General features: G+C 45.1%; 1 protein-coding gene across 1 annotated transcript; it reads left to right on the forward strand.

Annotated features, from left to right (window-relative positions):
* Window positions 1–1,849: 1,849 nt before the first annotated feature.
* On the forward strand, window positions 1,850–21,434 carry echs1 (enoyl CoA hydratase, short chain, 1, mitochondrial). Its single transcript, XM_085970412.1, has 8 exons — window positions 1,850–1,993; window positions 10,266–10,463; window positions 11,463–11,590; window positions 14,056–14,155; window positions 16,671–16,775; window positions 18,876–18,995; window positions 21,052–21,119; window positions 21,207–21,434. The coding sequence occupies exons 1-8, from the start codon at window positions 1,882–1,884 to the stop codon at window positions 21,270–21,272; spliced, it is 897 nt and encodes a 298-aa protein (XP_085826538.1). The 5' UTR covers window positions 1,850–1,881; the 3' UTR covers window positions 21,273–21,434.
* Window positions 21,435–23,615: the final 2,181 nt, after the last annotated feature.

The following is a 23,615-nucleotide window of genomic DNA, read 5'->3' on the forward strand; positions in this document are numbered from 1 at the left end:
AAATAGGGGCCATAAATAGAAGATAGTCACTAATAAATCCAATTAAAAAATTCAGGAGAAACTTCTTCACCCAGAGAGTGGTTAGAATGTGGCACTCGCTACCACAGGGAGTGGTTGAGGCAAATATTATAGATGCATTTAAGAGGAAGCTAGATAAGTACATGAGGGAGAAAGGAATAGAAGGATATGTTGATAGAGTGAGATGAAGCAGCGTGAGAGGAGGCTGGTGTGGAGCATAAACACCGGCACAGCCCAGTTGGGCCGAATGGTCTGTTTCAGTGCTGTAAATTCAATGTAATTCTATATAAACATCACCTCTCCTGCTTTAAAGCTTTAAACTGGTATATAGATAAGATTGCTTTGCAGCATCCACGGTGTTTTCTGGAGCACAGCCACCTCCAGCTGCCGGAACAGGATATGTTGGAGCAGTTTTGGCATGAGACTGTTCCCGGCGCACCGTGGCTGCAGTGTGTACCATCTAAAAGAGGCACTGCAGCAACTCGCCAAGGCTTCTTCGGCAGCACCTCCCAAACCTGCAACATCTTCCACCTAGAAGGACAAGGGCAGCAGGCGCAAGGGAACACCACCACCTCCAAGTTCCCCTCCAAGTCACACACCATCCTGACTTGGAAGTATATCGGCCGATCCTTCATCGTCGCTGGGTCAAAATCCTGGAACCCCCTCCCTAACATCACTGTGGGAGTACCTTCACCACACGGACTGCAGCGGTTCAAGAAGGCGGCTCACCACCACCTTCTCAAGGACAATTAGGGATGGGCAATAAATGTGGCCTTGCCAGCGACGCCCACATCCCATAAAAACGAATTAAAAAAAATTCAAAAATATGCCAGTGCCAAATCCTCATCAGTGCAGCAAAAAGTGCCATTTTATAGGGGGCACTACCTTCATTTTAAACAGTGACCAGGTCCGCCATTTTTCACTTGGTTAACGAAAGCATCGTGACAGGCATCAGCTGCTTGTGCGATACCAGAACGCAAATGGCGCAGGGTTCATCTCACCCCTCCTCAAAACACAAATCGGTTATTGAACATGTTCTCGTGAAGGAAGCAGCTCTTTCAAAAAGCCCAACTTCAGTAAAAAAAAATTAAAAAGGAAATACTCCAAATGCTGGAAATCTAAAATAAAAATAGGCACAGCATCAGTAAAGTCAGGTTGTGACATTTCGGTGCATCGACACAGAATTCATAGCCCACATTAGAGTGGTAAATTCCTATCTCTGTAACCTCCTCCAGCCCCACAACCCCCCGAGATATCTGCGCTCCTCTAATTCTGCCCTCTTGAGCATCCCTGATTATAATCGCTCAACCTTTGGTGGCTGTGCCTTCTGTTGCCTGGGCCCTAAGCTCTGTAATTCCCTGCCTAAACCTCTCCGCCTCGCTACCTCTCTTTCCTCCTTTAAGACGCTCCTTAAAACCTACCTCTTTGACCACCTGCCCTAATTCATCCTTATGTGAATCGGTGTCAAAAAAAAATGTTTTTGTATTAAAATACTCCTGTGCGGCGCCTTGGGACGTTTTACTACGTTAAAGGCGCTATATAAATACAAGTTGTTGTTGTTGTAAAGTTGCTATTGGCATGCTTTGTTGGGTACATTTTTTTCCTGCAGTGGATCTGTTGAATTTTAGCATTCTTGCGATTTATTAGTGCAAAGAATGCAGAATTGCAGGCCGAGACTGACTATTCAAGCACAGAGAGAGGAAAATGAAAAAGGTGCACCGGTTACAGATTTGACCTGATCTGCGAGAAACGTCAATCACTGAGGGGGAGGCAGGGCGGTGTGGGTGATTGACAGCTCGCTCCCGGGGCTCTCGCGAGACGGCGCTGCTGCCTGGGCTCAGCTTCCGAGACAGACAGAACCCAATGACTGGAGCCGCAATAATGTCTTTTCTCTGCAGAGCCACTGCCTCCTCTTCACTCTGTGCCTCCAAAACCCTGCCTTATGCATTCAATGCAGCCAGAGCGTACAGCGCAGGTAAGCTTTGCACCACCCCCCACCCGAGGGAAATCAACATTTTTTGTTAAAAAATCTTTGCAAACTGGAGGAGCAAGAGATCGGGGCCTTCTACAGTGCAAGCTGCTCCCGAAGAGTGAATGACCTTCTGAATCTAAAGACCGTGGCGGAGCATATGACGATGCAAATGTTTGTCTGCAACTGAATAATTCGGGAGTAGATGTCTCAACTGAAGCCAGCAATGCAAAATTTTACTGCAAGAGTTTGCTGTGACCTCCCCCTGGATACTGATGTGTTATTGATGTATTTTTTTTTGAAGCAGATTAAAAACAAGCTTGGAAAAAAAGCAAAATAAGTTGCCCCCCGCCCAAAGTGATAATTTTTTTAATTTTGCTCCTCTCCATGAAACTAGGGCTGTACTTCTGCAGCAACCAGTCCCAGACCATTATCTTTGCAGTGTGATGCTCAGGGAGCAGCCCCCCGGTTAAAATCGGGACAGTGCATCGCTGGGATCAGGAACTGAGTTCAGCAAGTGTTTGGACACCCACGCCGTTCTGTTCGCCACTGGTTAATTTGAATATTAAGAGGTGGGGGTGGGAAAGAGTGTTGAGGTCCCTTTAAAACGTTACAACACTCCACATTAAGTGTAAAAGTTCCCAGGAGGCTTAAGGCGCTCTTAAAATGTGGCCTCGCATCAGGCTGGAGTTGTTCAACTGGCGCAAGCTCCCAACTGTGTGAGAAACCACCCATTGAAGGGGATTTTGCGCCACTTGTGCGCTCACGGCACAGCTCCGTGTAGCCAACATGGATAGAGCCTCACTCTCCAAGCCCCAAGCTACCTGTGAGCAATGCCATGTTTTAATATATATTCTGCAGAATCTTGGGATGAGAGTAACCATTTTTTAAATTCATTCTCGGGATGTGGGCGTCGCTGGTAAGGCCAGCATTTTATTTAAATCAAATCAAATCAAATCAACTTTTATTGTCATTGTTAGTGCACAAGTGCAGTACAACGAAATGTAGGCTTGCGGCTCCCGAGAGTGTACAATTTGGATTAGGACACTTAAACATTTCAACATACATTTGTACATATATATTAGCATAAATATGACCATAATAAAGTGCATCGGCAGATGTGCAGGCTTTAGTGTTTATTTGTGGAGTTCAGTAGGATGACAGCCCTGGGAAAGAAGCTGTTCCTAAATCTGGTCGTATGGGTGTGAATGCATCCCTAATTACCCATGCGAAGGCGGTGGTGAGCCGCCTTCTTGAACCGCTGCAGTCCGTGTGGTGAGGTACTCCCACAGTGCTGTTAGGGAGGGAAGTAAACTTCTTTGTAGCGGGGTTTGGTACAACTGAGTGGCTTGCTAGGCTATTTCAGAGGGCAGTTAAGAGTCAACCAGATTACTGTGGGTCTGGAGTCACATATAGGCCAGACCGGGTAAGGACGGCAGATTTCCTTCCCTAAAGGACACTAGTGAACCAGATGGGTTTTTACGACAATCTGATAGTTTCATGGTCACCATTACTGACGCCAGCTTTTTATTCCAGATGTATTTAATTAACTTAAGTAATTATTACATCAACAATGGTAGCTCTCAGCCCAAGATTCTGTGTGTTGGTGAAGGGTGTCAGTTTGTGCAACAGAAAAACACTTGTAAGCCTGGGGGTGGGGGGGTTAACCATTATTGACCACTTCACATTGGCCAAGGGAATTAGTCTCTGGACAAGTATGCTGGACAGTAGGCAAACGAATACCTGGCAGATCTTGTTTTAAATTTGCGTTTAACAGAAAGCTAGCATTTCAGCCCATTTGTATAAGAACTAAGGGAGTCAAAGTCTAATGTTAATTGATTTTTTGTGCCTGACGCAATGAAACTTGATTACAGTGGCCAACTTCAGGGCTTGTTTCCAATGGGTTGTCCTGTGCAAGTTCAGGATTGAATCATAATGTTTTGAGTTTGTGGACACAAGGTCCTTAAGGCTATTTTCACTGCATCAGTTGTGAAAATACAAATAATTACGTAAAACAAAATTTGAACCATTTTGAGTTGATTGATTTGATTCATATATTGATTATATATGACTAATTACTGAAGTAGGAGAAAATGCATATTTGTCACAAGTTTTTTAAATGTACATTGTGTAGTGCCCTTAATTTAATGTTTTATTTACATGCATTCTAAAGTTTCTTTTGGACTCGTTGGAAGTGCAGCGAAGGTTCACCAGACTGATTCCTGGGATGGCAGGACTGTCGTATGAGAGATTGGGTCGACTAGGCCTGTATTCACTAGAGTTTAGAAGAATGAGAGGGGATCTCATCGAAATGTATAAAATTCTGACAGGGCTAGACAGACTGGATGCAGGGAGGATGTTTCCCCTGGCTCTGTTGGGTCTAGAACGAGGGGTCACAGAGATGAGGAGAAATTTCTTCACTCAGAGGGTGGTGAACCTGTGGAATTCTCTACCACAGAAGGCTGTGGAGGCCAAGTCACTGAATATATTTAAGAAGGAGATAGATTTAATAAGAACATAAGAAGTAGGAGTAGGTCATACGGACCCTCTGGCCTGCTCCGCCATTCAATAGGATCATGGCTGATCCGAATCTAGACTCATGTCCACTTCCCTGCCCTCTCCCCGTAACCCCTAATTCCCTTGTCTGCTAGTAAACTGTCTATCTCTGTTTTAAATTTATTTAATGTTGCAGCTTCCACAGCTCTCTGGGGTAACAAATTCCATAGATTTACTACCCTCTGAGTGAAGAAGTTTCTCCTCATCTCAGTTTTGAAAGGGCAGCCCCTTATTCTAAGATTATGCCCCCTAGTTCTAGTCTCACCCATCAGTGGAAACATCCTCCCCGCATCCACCCGATCAATCCCCCTCACAATCTTATATGTTTCGATAAGATCGCCTCTCATTCTTCTGAATTCCAATGAGTAGAGGCCCAACCTACTCAACCTTTCCTCATACGTCAACCCCCTCATCTCCGGAATCAACCGAGTGAACCTTCTCTGAACCGCCTCGAGAGCAAGTATATCTTTTCTTAAATATGGAAACCAAAACTGCACGCAGTATTCCAGGTGTGGCCTCACCAATACCCTGTATAACTGCAGCAAGACCTCCCTGTTTTTATACTCCATCCCCTTTGCAATAAAAGCCAAGATTCCATTGGCCTTCTTAACACCTGCTGCACCTACATACTAACTTTTTGTGTTTCATGCACCAGGACCCCCAGATCCCTTTGTACTGTAGCGCTTTGTAGTTTCTCTCCATTTAGATAATAACTTGCTCTTTGATTTTTTCTGCCAAAGTGCATAACCTCACACTTTCCAATATTATATTCCATCTGCCAAATCTCTGCCCACTCACTTAGCCTGTCTATGTCCTTTTGCAGGTTTTTTATGTCCTCCTCACTCACTGCTTTCCCTCCCATCTTTGTATTGTCGGCAAACTTGGATACGTTGCACTCGGTCCCTTCCTCCAAATCGTTAATATAGATTGTAAAGAGTTGGGGTCCCAGCACTGACCCCTGCGGAACACCACTAGTTACTGATTGCCATCCTGAGAATGAACCATTTATCCCAACTCTTTGTTTTCTGTTAGATAGCCAATCTTCCACCCATGCCAGTATATGACCCCCAATCCTGTGATTTTTTTTAAATCTTGATCAGTAATCTTTTGTGTGGAACCTTGTCAAGTGCCTTTTGGAAGTCCAGATACACTACATCCACTGGTTCCCCTTTTTCCCCTTTATCCACCCTGTATGTTACGTCCTCAAAGAATTTGAGCAAATTTGTCAAACATGACTTCCCCTTCGTAAAACCATGCTGACTCTGTCCTATTAAATTATGTTTATCCAAATGCTCTGTTACTGTTTCCTTAATAATGGACTCCAACATTTTGCCAACCACAGATGTTAGGCTAACTGGTCTATAGTTTCCAGCTTTTTGTCTACTTCCCTTCTTAAATAAGGGTGTTACATTAGCAGTTTTCCAATCTGCCGGGACCTTTCCTGAGTCCAGGGAGTTTTGGAAAATAATCACCAATGCATCCACAATCCCTACCACCACTTCTCTCAAGACCCTAGGATGTAGGCCATCAGGTCCGGAGGATTTATCCGCCTTAAGTCCCATTATTTTACCGAGTACCATCTCCTTAGTGATTTTAATCGTGTTTAGCTCCTCCACCCCCCCCCCCCCCCCTGCAATTGCCCCCTTTTTGTCCAGTGTTGGGATATTTTTAGTGTCCTCTACTGTAAAGACTGATACAAAATATTTGTTCAGCATCTTTGCCATCTCCATGTTCCCCACCACTAGTTTCCCGGTCTCATCCTCTAAGGGACCAACGTTCACTTTAGCCACCCTTTTTCTTTTTATATAGCTGTAGAAACTCTTGCTATCTGTTTTTATATTTTTTGCTAGTTTACTTTCATAATCTATCTTCCCTTTCTTAATTAATCTTTTAGTTATTGTTTGCTGGCTTTTAAATGCTTCCCAATCTTCTATCCTCCCACTAGATTTGGCTACTTTATATGCTCTTGTTTTCAGTCGGATACTATCCTTTATTACTTTACTAAGCCACGGATGGCTGTCTTTTCTTTTACTCCCCTTTTTCCTCAGTGGAGTATATTTATCTTGAAAGATGTGAAATATCTCCTTGAATGTAGACCACTGCTCTTGTACCGTCTTACAGTTTAATCTGTTTTCCCAGTCCACTTTAGTCAATTCTACTCTCATACCTTCATAGTCTCTTTTATTTAAGCTCAGTACGCTGGTTTGAGATCCAACTCTCTCACCCTCAAACTGAATTTGGAATTCAACCATATTATGGTCACTCATTCCAAGGGGATCCTTTACTAGGACATTTTTTATTAATCCTGTCTCATTACACAGGACCAGATCTAAGATTGCCTGCCCCCTGGTTGGTTCAGTTACATACTGCTCAAGGAACCCGTCCCTAATACACTCTGAACTCTTCCTCAAGGTTGCCATGCCCAATTTGATTAGTCCAGTCAATATGAAAGTTAAAATCCCCCATGATTATAGCTGTTCCCTTATTACAAGCTCCAACTATTTCCTGATTTATACTCCGACCAACAGAGTTGCAACTGTTAGGAGGCCTATAGACTACGCCCACTAGTGACTTTTTCCCCTTATTATTCCTTATCTCCACCCAAACTGTTTCACTATCCTGATCCTTTGACCCAATATCATTTCAGACTATTGCAGTGATTCCATCCTTGACTAACCTAGCAACCCCACCTCCCTTTCCTTCCTGTCTGTCCTTCCTAATTGTCAAATACCCTTATATGTTTAGTTCCCAGTCATGATCATCTTGCAGCCATGTTTCCGTAATGGCCACCAGATCATACCCATGTGTAGTTATTTGTACCATCAACTCGTCTATTTTGTTATACGAATGCTGCGTGCATTCAGATAAAGAACTTTTATGTTTTCTGACAATTTATTCCTGCTTTTACCCCTTTTACTACTTTACCTTTATCATTATACATTCTGTCCCTTCCTGACACGCTCTGGTTTTTAATTCCCCCACTGCTACCTTGCTCTATTGCCTTCTCCACTGTCATTTTTATTTTTTGCTCTCTTAAAACCTCCCCCCCACTAATTAGTTTAAAGCCCTCTCTACAGCCCTAGTTACTCGATTCGCCAGGATTCTAGTCCCAGCACTGGCCAAGTGAAGTCCGTCCCAACGGAACAGCTCTCTCCTGTCCCAGTACTGATGCCAGTGTCCCAGGAAGCAAAACCCATTTCTCCCACACCAGTCTTTGAGCCACGCATTTAACTCTCTAATTTTATTTACCCTAGCCAAATTTGCACGTGGCTCAGGTAGTAATCCAGAGATTATTACCCTTGTGGTTCTGCTTTTTAATTTGGCCCCTAGCTGCTCAAACTCCCTCAGCAGAACCTCTTTCCTTGTCCTATCTACGTCGTTTGTACCAACATGGACCAACACAACTGGATCCCCCCCCTCCCACTCCAAGTTTCTCTCCAGCCCAGAGGAGATGTCCTTAACCCTGGCACCGGGCAGGCAACACAGCCTTCGGGACTCTCGCTCTTGGCTGCAAAGAACCCTATCTATCCCCCTAACGATACTATCCCCTACCACTACAACATTTCTTTTAACTCCTTCCGCCATCCCCCCCCCGCCCCACTTGAATGGCCCCCTGCTCCACGGTGCTGTGGCCAGGTTGCTCATCCTCCCCGCAGTCCCCGTTCCCATTCTCACAGGGAGTAAGAGCCTCAAACCTGTTGGACAAGGGCTGCGGCTCCTCCAACACTACCTCCTGGATCCCCGTACCTGCCTCACTTCTAGTCACACCATCCTGTCCCTGGCCATGGACTACATCTGAATTAATTAATCTAATTGGTGTGACTACCTCCTGAAACACAGAGTCCAGGTAACTCTCCCCCTCCCTGATGTGTCTGTGTTTCACGCTCGGATTCCAGCTCATCAACATGGAGCCGGAATTCCTCGAGCAGCCAGCACTTACTGCAAATATGATCACTGTGAGCATCAATGGTGTCCACCAGCTCCCACATATTGCAGCAGCAACACATCACCTGCTCTCCCATTCTATGTAATTAATTACATTTATTAATATAATTTTTAAATACCCTCTGCCCTGATTTTAGCTGATGAATATCACCCCTTAGAAACTATAAACCACAGAGTTTAAGTTTAAAAAGAGAGAAATACTCACCAACCAATCACTTACCTGCTTTCTGGTGACGTCACACTTCCTTCCCTTTGCGTTCCGAGTTCGGAGATTAGTACGCCTTACCTGGTCTCTGGAGCCTTTTATAGCCACGCTCTGCCGCTCGAGTTTCCCGAGTTTCTAGACACAAAAGGCATCAAGGGGTATGGGGAGAGAGCGGGAATATGGTATTGAGATCGAGGATCAGCCATGATCATATTGAATGGCGGAGCAGGCTCGAAGGGCCGAATGGCCCACTCCTATGTTTCTATGTTTCTAACTATTTAGTAATTTGTTTCCCCAATTTCTCTGGCACCTCTGACAATAAAATCCTGGTTCATAAGACAACCTTCCTGTGGGAGCAGCACTTGCCATCTGCAACATTAATGCCTCTTATTTCCCCATGTCCCCCAGTTTTCTCCCCTTGCTCTCTTGTGCACATCCTGGGTCTGGTTCCACAGGTGTATCGTTCCCAAATGGCCGTTCTTCATGTGTGAGCCTAGCCAATGCTATTGGACAATGGGGCATTGCAGCCTAGCCTGATCCTGCCTTGCCCAGTGTCCGCACATTTTCCGGTAAACATCACTGGTTAGTGATCAGGAGTGGGAACCCTGCCTGGTGTTTCTCCCATTCCTATCCTGTGAGTGCTACCCTGGCTGAGGTGAGCTACTGTGACGCAGGCCAGGGTACAAACCCGGCAGCGTTTACAAACGTAGGACCAGGAGTAGGCCTCGAGCCCATTCCCATTTTCTTCTTATAGGTTAGAAACACACCACATGGTATATTTACCACTGAGCCACTTAGCACCATACCTTTCTTCTGGCAATGGACTAGATGATTGTGAAGGAATAGCATTCTGCCATTGTATGCAAATCAACATTCCTGGAAAATAAATACAGGAAACTCGTTTAAACGGCACCTAAATATCCAGAATTCTCTATTAACCAGCAAAATTCTCATTCCGAAAACAACGCCTCAATAACCGTCAATGTTGCCGAGTCCTAGTCCGAGTCTCCCGCGGTGGCCGACTTAGTCAGTGGGGGTAGTTCTCCAAACTGCCACTACTCGGCTTCTTGGCGCTGTCGGAAGTCGGAACACCTCAATATCCCTGTAACAGGAGTCTGACTCTCCCGCGCTGCCGGTCGTCTCTTCTGATCCGCCATTTTACAGGGGTACTGTGTGTCTCCCACGCTGCTGGTAGTCATTGCATTGCATTACCCTCAACTGGCAGTACTGTACTTAATCAAGCATCTTCCACCATGCATTTAACACAACATTCTGTAGGTGAGTACCCAATTACTGTACACTGCACATTTCTTGATTTTTTTATTTTTCTTTGTTAAAAATAGCCTCGGTAGATAACCCTCTCCGTCATCCGGAATTTTTGATCAACCGGCAACACGCCGGTCCCGTCGGTGCCGGATACCAAAGAGTTTCCTGTATAGGGAGAGGTGGAATGGGAAGGGAGAAAAAAGCTTCTATGTAGGTCATTTACATCTGTTTAAATAATATTTGTCTTTTGGTATCCGTTAGGTAAGTAATTATTTAATGTGCTGCTTTCGTCATTCTCACTTCAAGGTGCCCAGTATCAACATATACTAGTGGAAAAGAAGGGCGAGAAGAAGAACGTAGGCTTTATCCAGCTGAATCGGACGAAAGCTTTGAACGCATTGTGTGAAGTGTTGATGAAAGAAGTCAGCCAGGCACTGGACGCGTTTGAAGATGACCCTGCGATTGGAGCCATTGTCCTCACAGGAAGTGAAAAGGCATTTGCAGGCGGGTACCCAGGAAGACATTCGTAAATGAATTATAATAAGAGCCGTTGTATATTTTCTAACATTTTATAGGAACTGCGGACTTACTAGACACAAAAAGACCAAGGTCCATCTAGTTGGCCTTCTACCATTCTGGTAGTTGCATGATACGATAATGGAGTTGTTGACTAATCATAGCGATCAATCTCTATCAATTAGTCTACAACAGATCCAGACATGACGTGAGGAAAACCCCAGTGGTGGAGAGCTTTGGGACCCATAGGCCCAAAGTCACCTGTTCCTCCCAAGCATGTTCTGTTCACCACGTCATGTCTCCAATTACTCATATACTTGATCCCAAAATGGTATTTTATGAAGGAAATCTATTTAATTTTGCATTTGATTGTTCAATACGTTACCCTATGTTTTAGTAGAAAGGATATGTCACTGCAAATCATGTGTATTTTTAACTTGAGCTCATCCAAAACTCTGCTGCCTGGATCCTGACTCGCACCAAGTTCTGTTCACCCATCACCCCTGTGGTCGCTGATCTACATTGGCTCCCGGTCCACCAGCGCCTCAGTTTTAAAATCCTCATCCTTGTGTTCAGATCCCTCCCTGGCCTCGCCCCTCGCTATTTCTGTAACCTCCTCCAGCCCTACCAACCCTTTGAGATCTTTACGATCCTTCAACTCTTGTGCGTCCCCCACTTCCTTCGCTCCACCTGTGGCGACCGTGCCTTCAGCCGTCTAGGCCTTAAGCTCTGGAATTCCCTCCATAAACCTCTTTGCCTCCGTCTCTCTCTCATTTAGGACGTGGCTTAAAGCCTACCTCTTTGACGAACTGTTTGGTCACCTGTCCTAATGTCTCCTTTGGCTCGCCGTCAATTTTTGTCTTGATTTACGCTCCCGTCAAGCGCCTTGAGTCGTTTTGCTGCTTTAAAGGTGCTACGTAAATGCAGGTTGTTGTTGTATTTTGCATTTGTAAGTCAATTCCTGTTTTTTATTTGATCTTTTGTTAGCTGGTGCTGATATCAAGGAGATGGAGAACAAAACTTTCCAGGAGTGTTACGCTGGGAACTTCCTTTCCCACTGGAACCGGGTGGCTATGGCTAAAAAGCCTGTGATTGCTGCTGTGAATGGCTACGCTGTAGGTAGTGCTGAGCAGTGAAAGTTGATGCCTTGCGTTCGTACTAGCTCTTTGAATGTGTATCTATCTCAAAGTGTGTTCAGGCCAGGTGGGCGGGAGCGCGGTGCCAGGTGGGCGGGAGCGCGGTCCGCGGTGGCGATGTTGCTATCTGTCTAGGTTATCTCATTTCTCAGCAGCAGACTCAAATGTAGATCCCAGTCTTGACCGATATTAAAGATAACGTGTTCCTCTGAGGGGACAAGTTTCACCAGTTTTGGCTGGGTCATTTTCAGGATGGCGGGAAGTCTAGATGGTTGAGGAGAACAGGCTGCTGCACTGCTTAACTATGCCCAGCAAGTAGTCTTGCATCTGTGTTTCTCTGTACCAGCCACAAGACTACTTTTTTGACTGCTATTCTGTTGATTCCAGAGAACTCTCTTGACGGGAAAGGCAGCTTATAATCGAGCCATCCAGACAAGAAGGTCCAAAGTTCGGTTCTCAGCCTGTGCTGAGGTTAGCTGACCTCAACTGAGATTGTAGCAGGGACACTTGCCAGTTGTTCTTGCTACGCCTGTGCAAGGCTGGTGGGTAACATCAGTCCGAGTTTCCACACTCGGCCATGAGCCATTGAAAACTACGTGTTTGGCCGTCGGGTGAGGACAGGGAACAGGCTCGACTGTGATGTCCCCGAGGCTGATTATCCTGCCAACACTCCGTCTGGACGTATGACAAGAAGAATGGCCACTTGGATGAGTTACCAGAGGATGATTGGCACCTGGGGGACAGTACGCCCGTAAAAGATAATTGGCCAAAGAAAATTTGTAACAAGAGCTACTTGCTTGCACCATCAGACATGAGACTGGTATATTGCATTCTGGGCCTGTACCACCTCCCCCGCATGGTCATCAATCAGTATAACAGTCACTTGCTGATACTCAAAATAGTGCTGATATTGTACTGGCCAGAAGGGGGGAGGTTGAAACTCTGCATTTATGGCTCTCTTATTGAGTAGCAGACTATGGAATGAACACTCTATTTCTTGACTGAGGAAGGCCCTAGCTCATTAGCAACACGCAACGGTTGTGTCGGAGTAGCAACACGTTTCAAATCCATACCCCTCCCCTCATTGAACTGCATATCTCACCGGACCCATTGTGTGTGCTGTCTGTTCTAGCTGAACATAAGAAACAGGAGCAGGAGTCGGCCAATCGGCCCCTCGAGCCTGCTCTGCCATTCAATAAGATCATGGCTGATCCAATCTTGGCCTCAACACCGCTTTCCCGCTCTCTCCCCATAACCCTTGACTCCCCTGTAGTTCAAATGTCTGTCTATCTCCGCCTTGAATATATATTTAATGACTCCGCCTCCACAGCTCTCGGGTAGAGAATTCCAAAGATTCCCGACCTTCTGAGAGAAGAAATTCCTCATCTCCGTCTTAAATGGGCGACCCCTTATTCTGAAACTATGCCCCCTAGTTCTAGATTCCCCCACGAGGGGAAACATCCTCTCAGCATCTACCCTGTTGAGCCCCCTCAGAATCTTGTTTCAATAAGATCACCGCTCATTCTTCTAAACTCCAATGAGTATAGGCTCAACCTTTCATCATAAGTCAACCCCTTTATCTCAGGAATCAACCGAGTGAATCTTCTCTGAACTGCCTCCAATGCAAGTATATCCTTCCTTAAATATGGAGACCACAACTTTACGCAGTGTGGTCTCACCAGCGCCCTGTAAAGTTGCATCAAAACTTCCCTACTTTTATACTCCATACCCCTTGCAATAAAGGCCAACATTCCATTAGCCTTCCTAATTACTTGCTGTACCTGCATGCTAACATTTTGTGTTTCACGTACTAGGACCCCCAGATCCCTTTGTACCGCAGCATTTTGTAGTCTCCATTTAAAAAACAATTTGCTTTTTCATTCTTCCTTCCAAAGTGGATAACCTCACATTTTCCCACGTTATAATCCATCTGCCAAATTTTTGCTCACTCACTTAACCTATCTATAACCCTTTGGCCCTGAAATTCAGCCGTGGGATATTAGCTGACTAACGCTTAACATATTCATCCGACATTCCTCTCCCTGTTATCTTAGTGGTTAAGTGGGTTAAGGCCTCTACCATAATAGTGTTGCGTGGGTTAATTTCAAGGTCTTTTCTGACCTGATGCTGCAGCTTCACCACAATGTGGGATAATTGTGTTGCTCACCCTACAAATTGGAAACATTTTTAATCAGGCCGTGGTGATTTTTATCATCACAGATTGGAGAAAAAAAGAATGATCTTATTGTTGTATTGTGCATTGCATCTGAAGAATTTGTAACTAATTTTGAACTTTGGCTGTAGCCTCTAGTTATGTCCAAGTAGGGTAGTAAGTTGCTCTGCAAATTGATGGTAACACATTACAAAGTGTGCTAATGTGTGTTTAGGGGGCTGGAGAAGTTCAGAGAATGTTAACGCCTGACTCTAACCTTTCTGTTCTGCAGCTCGGAGGAGGCTGTGAGCTGGCCATGATGTGTGACATCATATACGCGGGCGAAAAGGCACAGTTTGGGCAACCGGAGATTCTGCTGGGAACTATTCCTGGTAAATGTTCTGCACAGTGTTATCAGTCGGTAAATGGTAAAAGTTTTACTAAAGCAAAAATACTGCGGATGCTGGAAATCTGAACTAAAAACCGCCAATGCTGGGAATACTCAGCAGGTCGGGCAGCATCTGTGGAGAGAGAAACGGAGTTAACGTTTCAGGTGGCTGACCTTTTGTCAGACAGTTTTACTGTTGGGTTGCAGTACTCTGTCGTGGAAGACTGCCCTGCGAAATCGTGTATTTGAACCTGCCTATTTGATGGTTTGTCCATTCAGGGTTATGTGCAGGGTGTGCTGGCATCATTTACTAGTTCACAGAAAGCCTGGCACCAGTCTCGTGCTGTATAGTGGGAACTTGGACTGTTGTTGGACAGGAAACTCTTGATTTACCGGCACCCAAACAACCGGAAATCTCGGTTAACCGGCAAAATTCACAAGTAGGTTCAGTTAAGTTTTTCTTCATATTAGCGGCCGTTTCTTGATTCTTGGCTGTGTAATCGGGGGTTTCTGCACTTGTTGCTAAGCAACAGGGACGCTTGGTCTGTGGCCGGGGTTCTTGCAGCTAAGCAACAGGGAAGCCTGGATTTGTTGCTGTGTACGGAGCTCTCGTACCTTTTAACTATAACTCTCTAATCCAGACTTTTTGATAAACCGGCACCACGGTGGTCCCGTCGGTGCCGGATAATAAAGAGTTTCCAATACTACAAGTCTGTCCAACAATAGTAGTTTTGGACCAAACACTTCTATAATTAAATTTAAAACTTCTATTTAAAACTTTATTAGTATTAAAACCCTGCTAAATATTTGCTGTGAAGCTTATGGAGATGACTGACTGTGTGTTTTGACTGTGTGTATTACTATATTGAAAATAAATATTTCAGTGAGGAAGCCAGAAATTTTCCATTACTTTCCTGCCATTTACTGGGAGGATATAAACGTGTTCTGAAATCTGAGACCAGCTGATGCTGTGTATTGAGGACAACATCCTCTCTCTGGCTCTCTCACTCACACTTGATATTCCAAACTATAGAATGATACAGCACAGAAGGAGGCCTTTCAGCCCATCATTCCTGTGCCGGCTCTTTGAAAGAGCTCTCCAATTAGTCCCACTCCTCCTGCTCTTTCCCCGTAGCCCTGCAATTTTTTCCTTTTCAAGTATTTATCCAATTCCCTTTTGGAAAGTTATTATCGAATCTGCTTCCACCGCCCTGCCAGACAGTGCATTCCAGATCATCATAACTTGCCACGTACATTTTTTCCCCTCATTAGACAATATATTTATTGATAAAAGCTCTGCACTAGGCAGGGTATTCAAGCTAAAGGTCAGTGGAAAATGCAACTGATTAAGTTGTGTCAAATGTTCCATCGTCTACATATTGCACCATCTGCCATTGTGACTCACACATGCCATTCTCCCACTGCCAATCAGTTTTTTTTAAAGCCGTTTTAGAAAGTAAAGATTCCTTGCTGTGGAGTTTCATCTCTACAGATATAAGATCTAATTCCGCAATCTATACTCCCAAGGGAGAAACCAAGCTCAAAGGGAGTGTGGTGGGAAGATAGGGCTGGGGGGGTGGGGGGGGGGGTCTAGAACGAGGGGTCATAGTCTCAGGATATGGGGTAGGACATTTAGGGCTGAGATGAGGAGAAATGTCTTCACTCAGAGGGTGGTGAACCTGTGGAATTCTCTACCACAGAAGGCTGTGGAGGCCAAGGCACTGAATATATTTAAGAAGGAGATAGATAGATTTCTAGGCACAAAAGGCATCGAGGGAGAGAGCGGGAATATGGTATTGAGATAGAGGATCAGCCATGATCATGAATGGCGGAGCAGGCTCGAAGGGCTGAATGGCCTACTCCTGCTCCTATTTTTCTATGTTTCTAACAGTACTGTAGCCTGGATAGCCAAGCCAAGCTTCTTGTAGGTACGGCTCCCAATGATCGTGCAGGATCTCTGAAGTTGCCCCTATTAAGTTTTGTGTAAACTGGGCATCACTTTTAACATGTCTGTTGCACAAAAAAAAGTCCTGTTGTTCTGATTAGCATAAATATCTCAGAAACCAATTAAAATAACCACTTGAACACTTAGTTCACTGTCTCTTGCGTATCTCATCAGATGACTTCCACATTACAGGTTTGCTTGCCCCCTCTGATCTCAGCATTTCTATGCCTAGCACATACTGAACTTGCAGCATATTCTGAAACTCAACGTGATCAGCTGCAGCAAAGATCCCCACAAACTATTGGTCAATTGTGGCTGAACGAATTGATCTTGAGTGGTATTTTAATACCATCACGAGGCTTAAGTCGCACATCACTGTTTGAAAGCAATAATTTTTGAAATGGCCCAATTTCAAACGATTGGAAAGGGTGATCAGGAAACTGCTGTGTAGTTATATATATATTTTGTCGTGTCTGTTAGCAGTTGTGCTCCGGAAAGGGCTATTTAGTGTCAGATGATTAAAGCATTAGAGGTAAGATGATGGTAAAGCTGCAGTGTCTTTTCTCTGGGCCAGGTGCTGGTGGAACGCAGCGATTGACTAAAGCGGTGGGGAAGTCACTGGCGATGGAAATGGTTCTCACTGGAGACCGGATTTCAGCTCAAGAAGCCAAAACAGCAGGTATGGTGTTTAGCGGTTGTTGGATTATTGCAGCTTCTTGCTCTGGCATTGGGCTCTTACATTCTCCCTTCCACCAACATCTGGAGACGTGATGCTACATTAAATGTCCGCTTGGCTCAGCTGGTAGCACTCGTGCCTCTTCAGTCAGACGTTTGTGGGTTAAGCCCCCCTCCAGGACTTGCGCACATAATCTAGGCTGACGCCTTCAGTGCAGTGCTGAGGGAGTGCTGCACTATCAGTGGGTGCAGTCTTTCAAAATGAGATGTTAAAAGTGAGGCCCCCCCATCTGACCTCAGGTGGATGTAAAAGATCCCACGATGTCCTGGCCAATGTTCATCCCTCAGTAAGTGTCAGCAGAAACTGATTATCTGCTCATTCAATTGATGTTTGTGGGACCTTGCTGTGTGTAAACTGGCTGCCGCGTTTCCCTACATAACCGACTACACTTCCAGAAAGTAACCACAGGTTGTAAAGTGCTTTGGGATGTGAAAAGCCTACTCAGTAAGTGCAAGTTCTTTCTTACATAAAACTGTCGTCGTCTTCTTAGGCAGTCCCTCGGAACCGAGGATGACTTGCTTCCACACTAGAAATGAGTTCTCAGGTGACTGATGAGTCCAATGCGGGACCTACAGTCTCTGTCACAGGCGGGGCAGACGGTTGTTGAAGGGGCGGGTAGGTGGGGTGCTTGGGTTGATGTACGCTCCTTGCGCTGCCTGTGCTTGGCTTCCGCTTGCTCCCGGCGAAGAGACTCGAGGTGTTCGGCGCCTTCCCGGATGCTTCTCCTCCACTTTGTGCAGTCTTGGGCCAGGGATTCCCAGGTGTCGGTGGGGATGTTGCACTTTTTCAAGGAGGCTTTGAGGGTGTCCTTGAAGCGTTTCCTCTGCCCACCTGGGGCTCTCTTGCCGTGCCGGAGCTCCGAGTAGAGTGCTTGTTTTGGGAGTCTCGTATCGGGCATGCGGACAATGTGACCCGTCCATTGGAGCTGATCGAGCGTGGTCAAAGCTTCGATGCTGGGGATGTTGGCCTGAGTGAGAACACTGACGTCGGTGCGCCTATCCTGCCAATGGATTTGCAGGATCTTGTGGAGGCAGCGTTGGTGGTACCTCTCCAGTGCTTTGAGGTGCCTGCTGTACATGGTCCATGTCTCTGAGGCATACAGGAGGGCGGGTATCACTGCTGCTCTGTAGACCATGAGCTTGGTGCCGGGTTTGAGGTCCTGGTCTTCAAACACTCTCTTCCTCAGGTGGCTGAAGGCTGCACTGGCACACTGAAGGCGGTGTTGGACTTCGTCATCGACGTCTGCACTTGTTGACATCAGGAAATGAATGAATGGATGCAATAAGAGCACTGGGATTGATCCTTTTCCAGCTGTGGGGGCATTTTTGCTTCGAGGTATCACTGCAGTTCTGCTTCATGAGAAACATTTTGAACAGACAGGAAAAACAAGAGACCTTGTGATAATTCCCAAAAGACCCACATCTTCTTTCATGTCATCTGAATATTCCTGGCACAGATATTTAAATTGTAGAGTTGTGTGATTGCATTCTCTGATGCAGTGGCTGTAAGAAACCTTTAAATATTCTAGACAAAAGAAGTAAAATTAGTGCAAGTAACTAGGACATGTGATTTGCTGAGACAAAATAATAAATACAGGTTGTACTACAGGAAACTTTCTGGTATCCGGCACGGACGGGACCGACCTGGTGCCGGTTAATCATCAATTCCGGATAACCGAACGCTATAGTAAAAGATACGGAGCTCAGAGCTCCGTATAAAGCAACAAACCCTGTTGCTCAGCTTCAAAACAATTGGCACAAGTTGCAAGTGTCTCTGTAGCTTAGCAACAGCTTCAGCTACACCCTTGCACAGGAATAAATGGAGTTTAAAAAGGTAATAAAAGTTAATGGAACTGACTCCTGAATTTTGCCAGTGGATAGAGTGTTCCGGTTATTTAGGGGCCGGTTAATCAAAAGTTTCCTGTATCAGTCTGAGACACACAATACACAACTTTTGCATGTATTTTCCAGTTCACATATCTGAACTCCAAGGACATTTTCCTGGATAATAACACTGGGCTGATTGGTTTTTTTGTTTCCAAAGGGCTCGTAAGCAAAATATATCCGGCAGCTCAGGTGGTGGAGGAGGCCATCAAATGCGGAGAGAAAATAGCGTCCAACTCTAAGCTTATAACAGCAATGGCGAAGGAAGCAGTTAATGGTGGTAAGCAGCTTGATCCTTAACCTCAGCACAATACTGTTCCTATTACGGATCTGTTTAAAGAAACAACAGCTGATGCGGCCTGGGATTAGCTTTACCAGATGTTGGTTACTTCATGATGTAGATGTTTTACTTTCTGCAATGAATTACAGTGTTTATGTACAATTTGGGGGCTTTATTTAATATTGAGATTTATTGCAAATGTTTTCTAAATGTGTAATTCGTGACCAAATCTATTTATTTATTTTGGAAAATAATTGTCGGTCTAGTTCCAGAATTGGCGGGTGTTCTCAAATGAGCTGTGCGGGGGATTTTACTGCTTACATAATTCTTCGCTTTCTCTTTCCGATTTATTTCAAAATCCTAATTTTTAACTAACTTTCTACTTTTGAAAAATTGAAAAAAAAAATTAACTTTATCACCAAATAATGTTGTCTTTACGTTTACATTTCACTGCCACACCAGTACCTCACTTATGTTGGTGCTGGTGTGAATTTTGAGCTTAATGGACACAACTGGATAGCCCGTGCAGTGAAGGTAAACTCTCTCCGCTCTCTTCCTTTGGTTTTGCCCTGGGGCTAGGAGATGTGCAATTTGGCTAGTGCATTGGGGTCCCCACTGAACTGATATGGCCATTGGACAAGCCACTTCATTTAAGTCCATTGATGTAGCCCTTTCATTTTGGGTTGGAGGTTGTGAAGCAGAAATAGGACTGAAATGGAGAATATTATCAAAAAATCTCCATTGTAACCCCCAGAAAAAGTGATGGAGCTCAGTGATCTTAATGTAAAATTGGGTTTGCAATAATTCTATGAAGGGGGGAAGACTTAAATCATATTCGAGTGGTTTCCTAATCACTTTCTCTCTCATTTTGTCGCCGGCAAATTGGAACTAACACTTGCAAGAATCACGGCCCTTAAAATAACACAGCATTTAATAGCTTTGATCCACTCTGGCTGCTTAACAGAAAGCAGAGAGTCTGGATAAATGGGTCATTTTCCGGTTGGCAAACGGTAACTAGTGGGGTGCCACAGGGATCGGTGCTGGGGACTCGACTATTTACAATCTACATTAATGACTTGGATGAAGGGACCGAGTGTAATGTAGCCAAGTTTGCGGATGATACAAAGATGGGTGGGAAAGCAAGTTGTGCAGCGGACTCAAAGAATCTGCAAAGGGATATAGACGGGCTAAGTGAGTGGGCAAACATTTGGCAGATGGAGTATGATGTGGGAAAGTGCGAGGTTATCCACTTTGGCAGGAAAAATAAAAAAGCAAATTATTATTTAAATGGAGAGAGATTACAAAATGCTACAGTTCAGAGGGACCTGGGGATCCTAGTGCATGAAACACAAAAAGTTAGCATGCAGGTACAGCAAGTAATCAAAAAGGCAAATGGAATGTTGGCCTTTATTGCAAGGGGGTTGGAGTATAAAAGCAGGGAAGTCCTGCTACAACTGTACAAGGTATTGGTGAGACCACACCTGGAGTACTGCGTACAGTTTTGGTCTCCTTATTTAAGGAAGGATATACTTGCATTGAAGGCAGTTCAGAGACGATTCACTAGGTTAATTCCAGGGAGGGGGGAGTTGACTTTTATGAAGAAAGGTTGAGCAGGCTGGGCCTATACTCATTGGAGTTTAGAAGAATGAGAGGTGATCTTATTGAAACATATAAGATTCTGAGGGGGCTCGACAAGGTAGGTGCAGAGAGGATGTTTCCCCTCGTGGGGAAATCTAGAACGCAGGGGCACAGTTTTAGAATAAAGGGTCGCCCTTTTAGAACTGAGATGAGGAGGAATTTCTTCTCTGAGGGTCGTAAATCTGTGGAATTCTCTGCCCCAGAGAGCCGTGGAGGCTGGGTCATTAAATACATTTAAGGTGGAGATAGACAGATTTTTGCAAGATAAGGGAGTGAAGGGTTATGGGGAGCGGACAGGGAAGTGGCTTTGAGCCCAAGATCAGCCATGATCTTATTGAATGGCGGAGCAGGCTCGAGTGGCCTATTCCTGCTCCTATTTCTTATGTTCTTCTGTTAACAATTCTGTACTTTCTCCCAGCTTTTGAATTGACATTGGCAGAAGGAAACCGATTGGAGAAGCGTTTGTTTCACTCAACCTTTTCCACTGTAAGTAGCCTACATTCAGTTAAAACGGAATTTTATTCTCCTCTACCAAGACATTCCAATCGTGCCGTGTAAACTCTTTTGTTTCAGAGCGACCGGAAAGAAGGCATGAATGCATTTGTTGAAAAGAGGAAGGCTAATTTCACTGACCAATGAAGGTATTAACAAGTTCTGAATCGCAATGGGAACTGAATTATTAACGTCACTGAGAAAGCTGGAAATTGAGCAGATCAGGGGTGAAGTAATGAAAAGAATGCAGAATACCACAACTACAATAACAAGTTTCCTGATTTCAAATAAATATTATATTTCTAATGATTCTGTATTTTGTTTTTTTTCTTTATGGTAATGGAGGGGGGTGATGTGAGCAATGATTTAGCTCTTTAGTAACCTTGATTTTCAACAACCATTCTGTTAGACCCTGTGATTTCAGTGAATCATGCCAGCTTTCATGCCTTGGGTTAGAAGGTTGTGGGTTCAAGTCCCACTCCAGGGACTTGAGCACGTACATAATCGAGGCTGACACTTCAGTGCAATACTGAGGGAGCACTGCACTGTTGGAGGTGCTGTCTTTTGGATGAGATGTTAAACCTACGTGTCTTCCCTCTTAGGTGGATGTAAAAGAGGGAGACATTTAAATGTTTTTGTACCTGAGCAGTGCCATGGGACTTCAATATTATATATGATGAAACATGTATTACATGGTATAATGCTTCTGTATTTATAGAGAAACATAGGGGAGAAATTAAACATTGTTTCACCTGATTTGGGGCATAAAATGTAGGATAGGGGGACAAAGTTTGGATCATGATATCCTGCACCCGATCAGCCCTGAAAGTGTGCTGGCTGCTAAATTGGACGCTGACGATTTTTTAGGTGTTCAGGGAGCCTGCCTGAAATAGGTGTTAAGCGCCTTGCGTATGAAAACTGGGTCACCTAGAAAGCAGACGAGCCAACGTGTCGAGTATGTGGAATGACTTCTGTTGTTTCAACAGCCTGGCAAATTGCAGCAAGTGGAAGGTAACAGAATGCGGGTCAACTTTCATTGCAATGAACTGCATCTGAGCGACTGTGCAATGGAATTCGTAATATTTGATTGTTCACAATTTGGTGGAAAGCTGTTACTTAAGGAGCAGATTCTTTGTACAGGCATGCCGTTTGTTAGTAATTCTTGATTAACCAGTAATGAAAGATGGAAACCATGCCATTTGGCCCATTTGAGGCTGCTCCTTCCAGTGGATTCTGCTCATCCAATCATCAATAACATCAACCGCAATAACTTGCATTTATATGGCATCTTTAACATAGCAAAACTATCCAAAACCACATCACAGAGCTGGGATCAGAGGGCAGGCAATAGAAGATTTAGCGGAGATGGCTAAAGACTTGGGTTTTGAGAAGGCTTTTGAAGCTGGGAAGAGATGTAGGATGGTGGTTTAGGGAGAGTTCCAGAATGTAGGGCCAAGTCAGCTGACCGGAAATAACTCCAAGAAAGAATTCTGAAATCAAGGGAAAGCTCTAGGATGTTGGTTTAACATTGATAGTTTTTTAGTTCCATGGTTGATGATTCCGATGGTCTTAATAATACACAGCCATAGTATGCTATACAATATATTGCAGCCAGAATTACAGTATGCAGACGACGCTTGAGTCTGCGCTCACTCGGAGGTCAAACTCCAAACCATCGTCAATACCTTCACCGAAGCCTACGCGAGCACAGGCCTTGCACTAAACATCCGTAAGACAAAGGTCCTCTACCAACCTGCCCCCGCCACACAGTACTGCCCCCCGATTATCAAAATTCACAACGAGGCCTTGAACAATGTGGGCCACATTCCATACCTCAGCCTACTGTCAACAAGGGCAGACGTCGATGACGAAGTCCAACAACGCCTTCAGTGTGCCAGTGCAGCCTTCGGTCGCCTGAGGAAGAGAGTGTTTGAAGACCAGGACCTCAAACCCGGCACTAAGCTCATGGTCTACAGAGCAGTAGTGATACCTGCCCTGCTGTATGCTTCAGAGACATGGACCATGTACAGCAGGCACCTCAAAGCACTGGAGAGGTACCACCAACGCTGCCTCCGCAAATCCTGCAAATCTATTGGCAGGATAGGCGCACCAACGTCAGTGTTCTTGATCAGGCCAACATCGAAGCTCTGACCATGCTCGATCAGCTCTGATGGATGGGCCACATTGTCCGCATGCCCGATACGAGACTCCCAAAACAAGCGCTCTACTCGGAGCTCCGACATGGCAAGAGAGCCCCAGGTGAGCAGAGGAAACGCTTCAAGGACACCCTCAAAGCCTCCTTGGAAAAAGTGTAACAACCCCACCGACACCTGGGAATCCCTGGCCCAAGACCGCACAAAGTGGAGGAGAAGCATCCGGGAAGGCGCCGAACACCTCGAGTCTCTTTGCCGGGAGCAAGCGGAAGCCAAGCACAAGGAGCACATGTCAACCCAGGCACCCCACCCGCCCCTTCAACCACCGTCTGCCCTA

The sequence above is a fragment of the Somniosus microcephalus genome, chromosome 29, assembly GCF_052327205.1.
Source record: "Somniosus microcephalus isolate GS21.2 chromosome 29, FLI_Smic_1.0, whole genome shotgun sequence".
In the NCBI taxonomy this organism is placed as follows: Eukaryota; Metazoa; Chordata; class Chondrichthyes; order Squaliformes; family Somniosidae; genus Somniosus; species Somniosus microcephalus.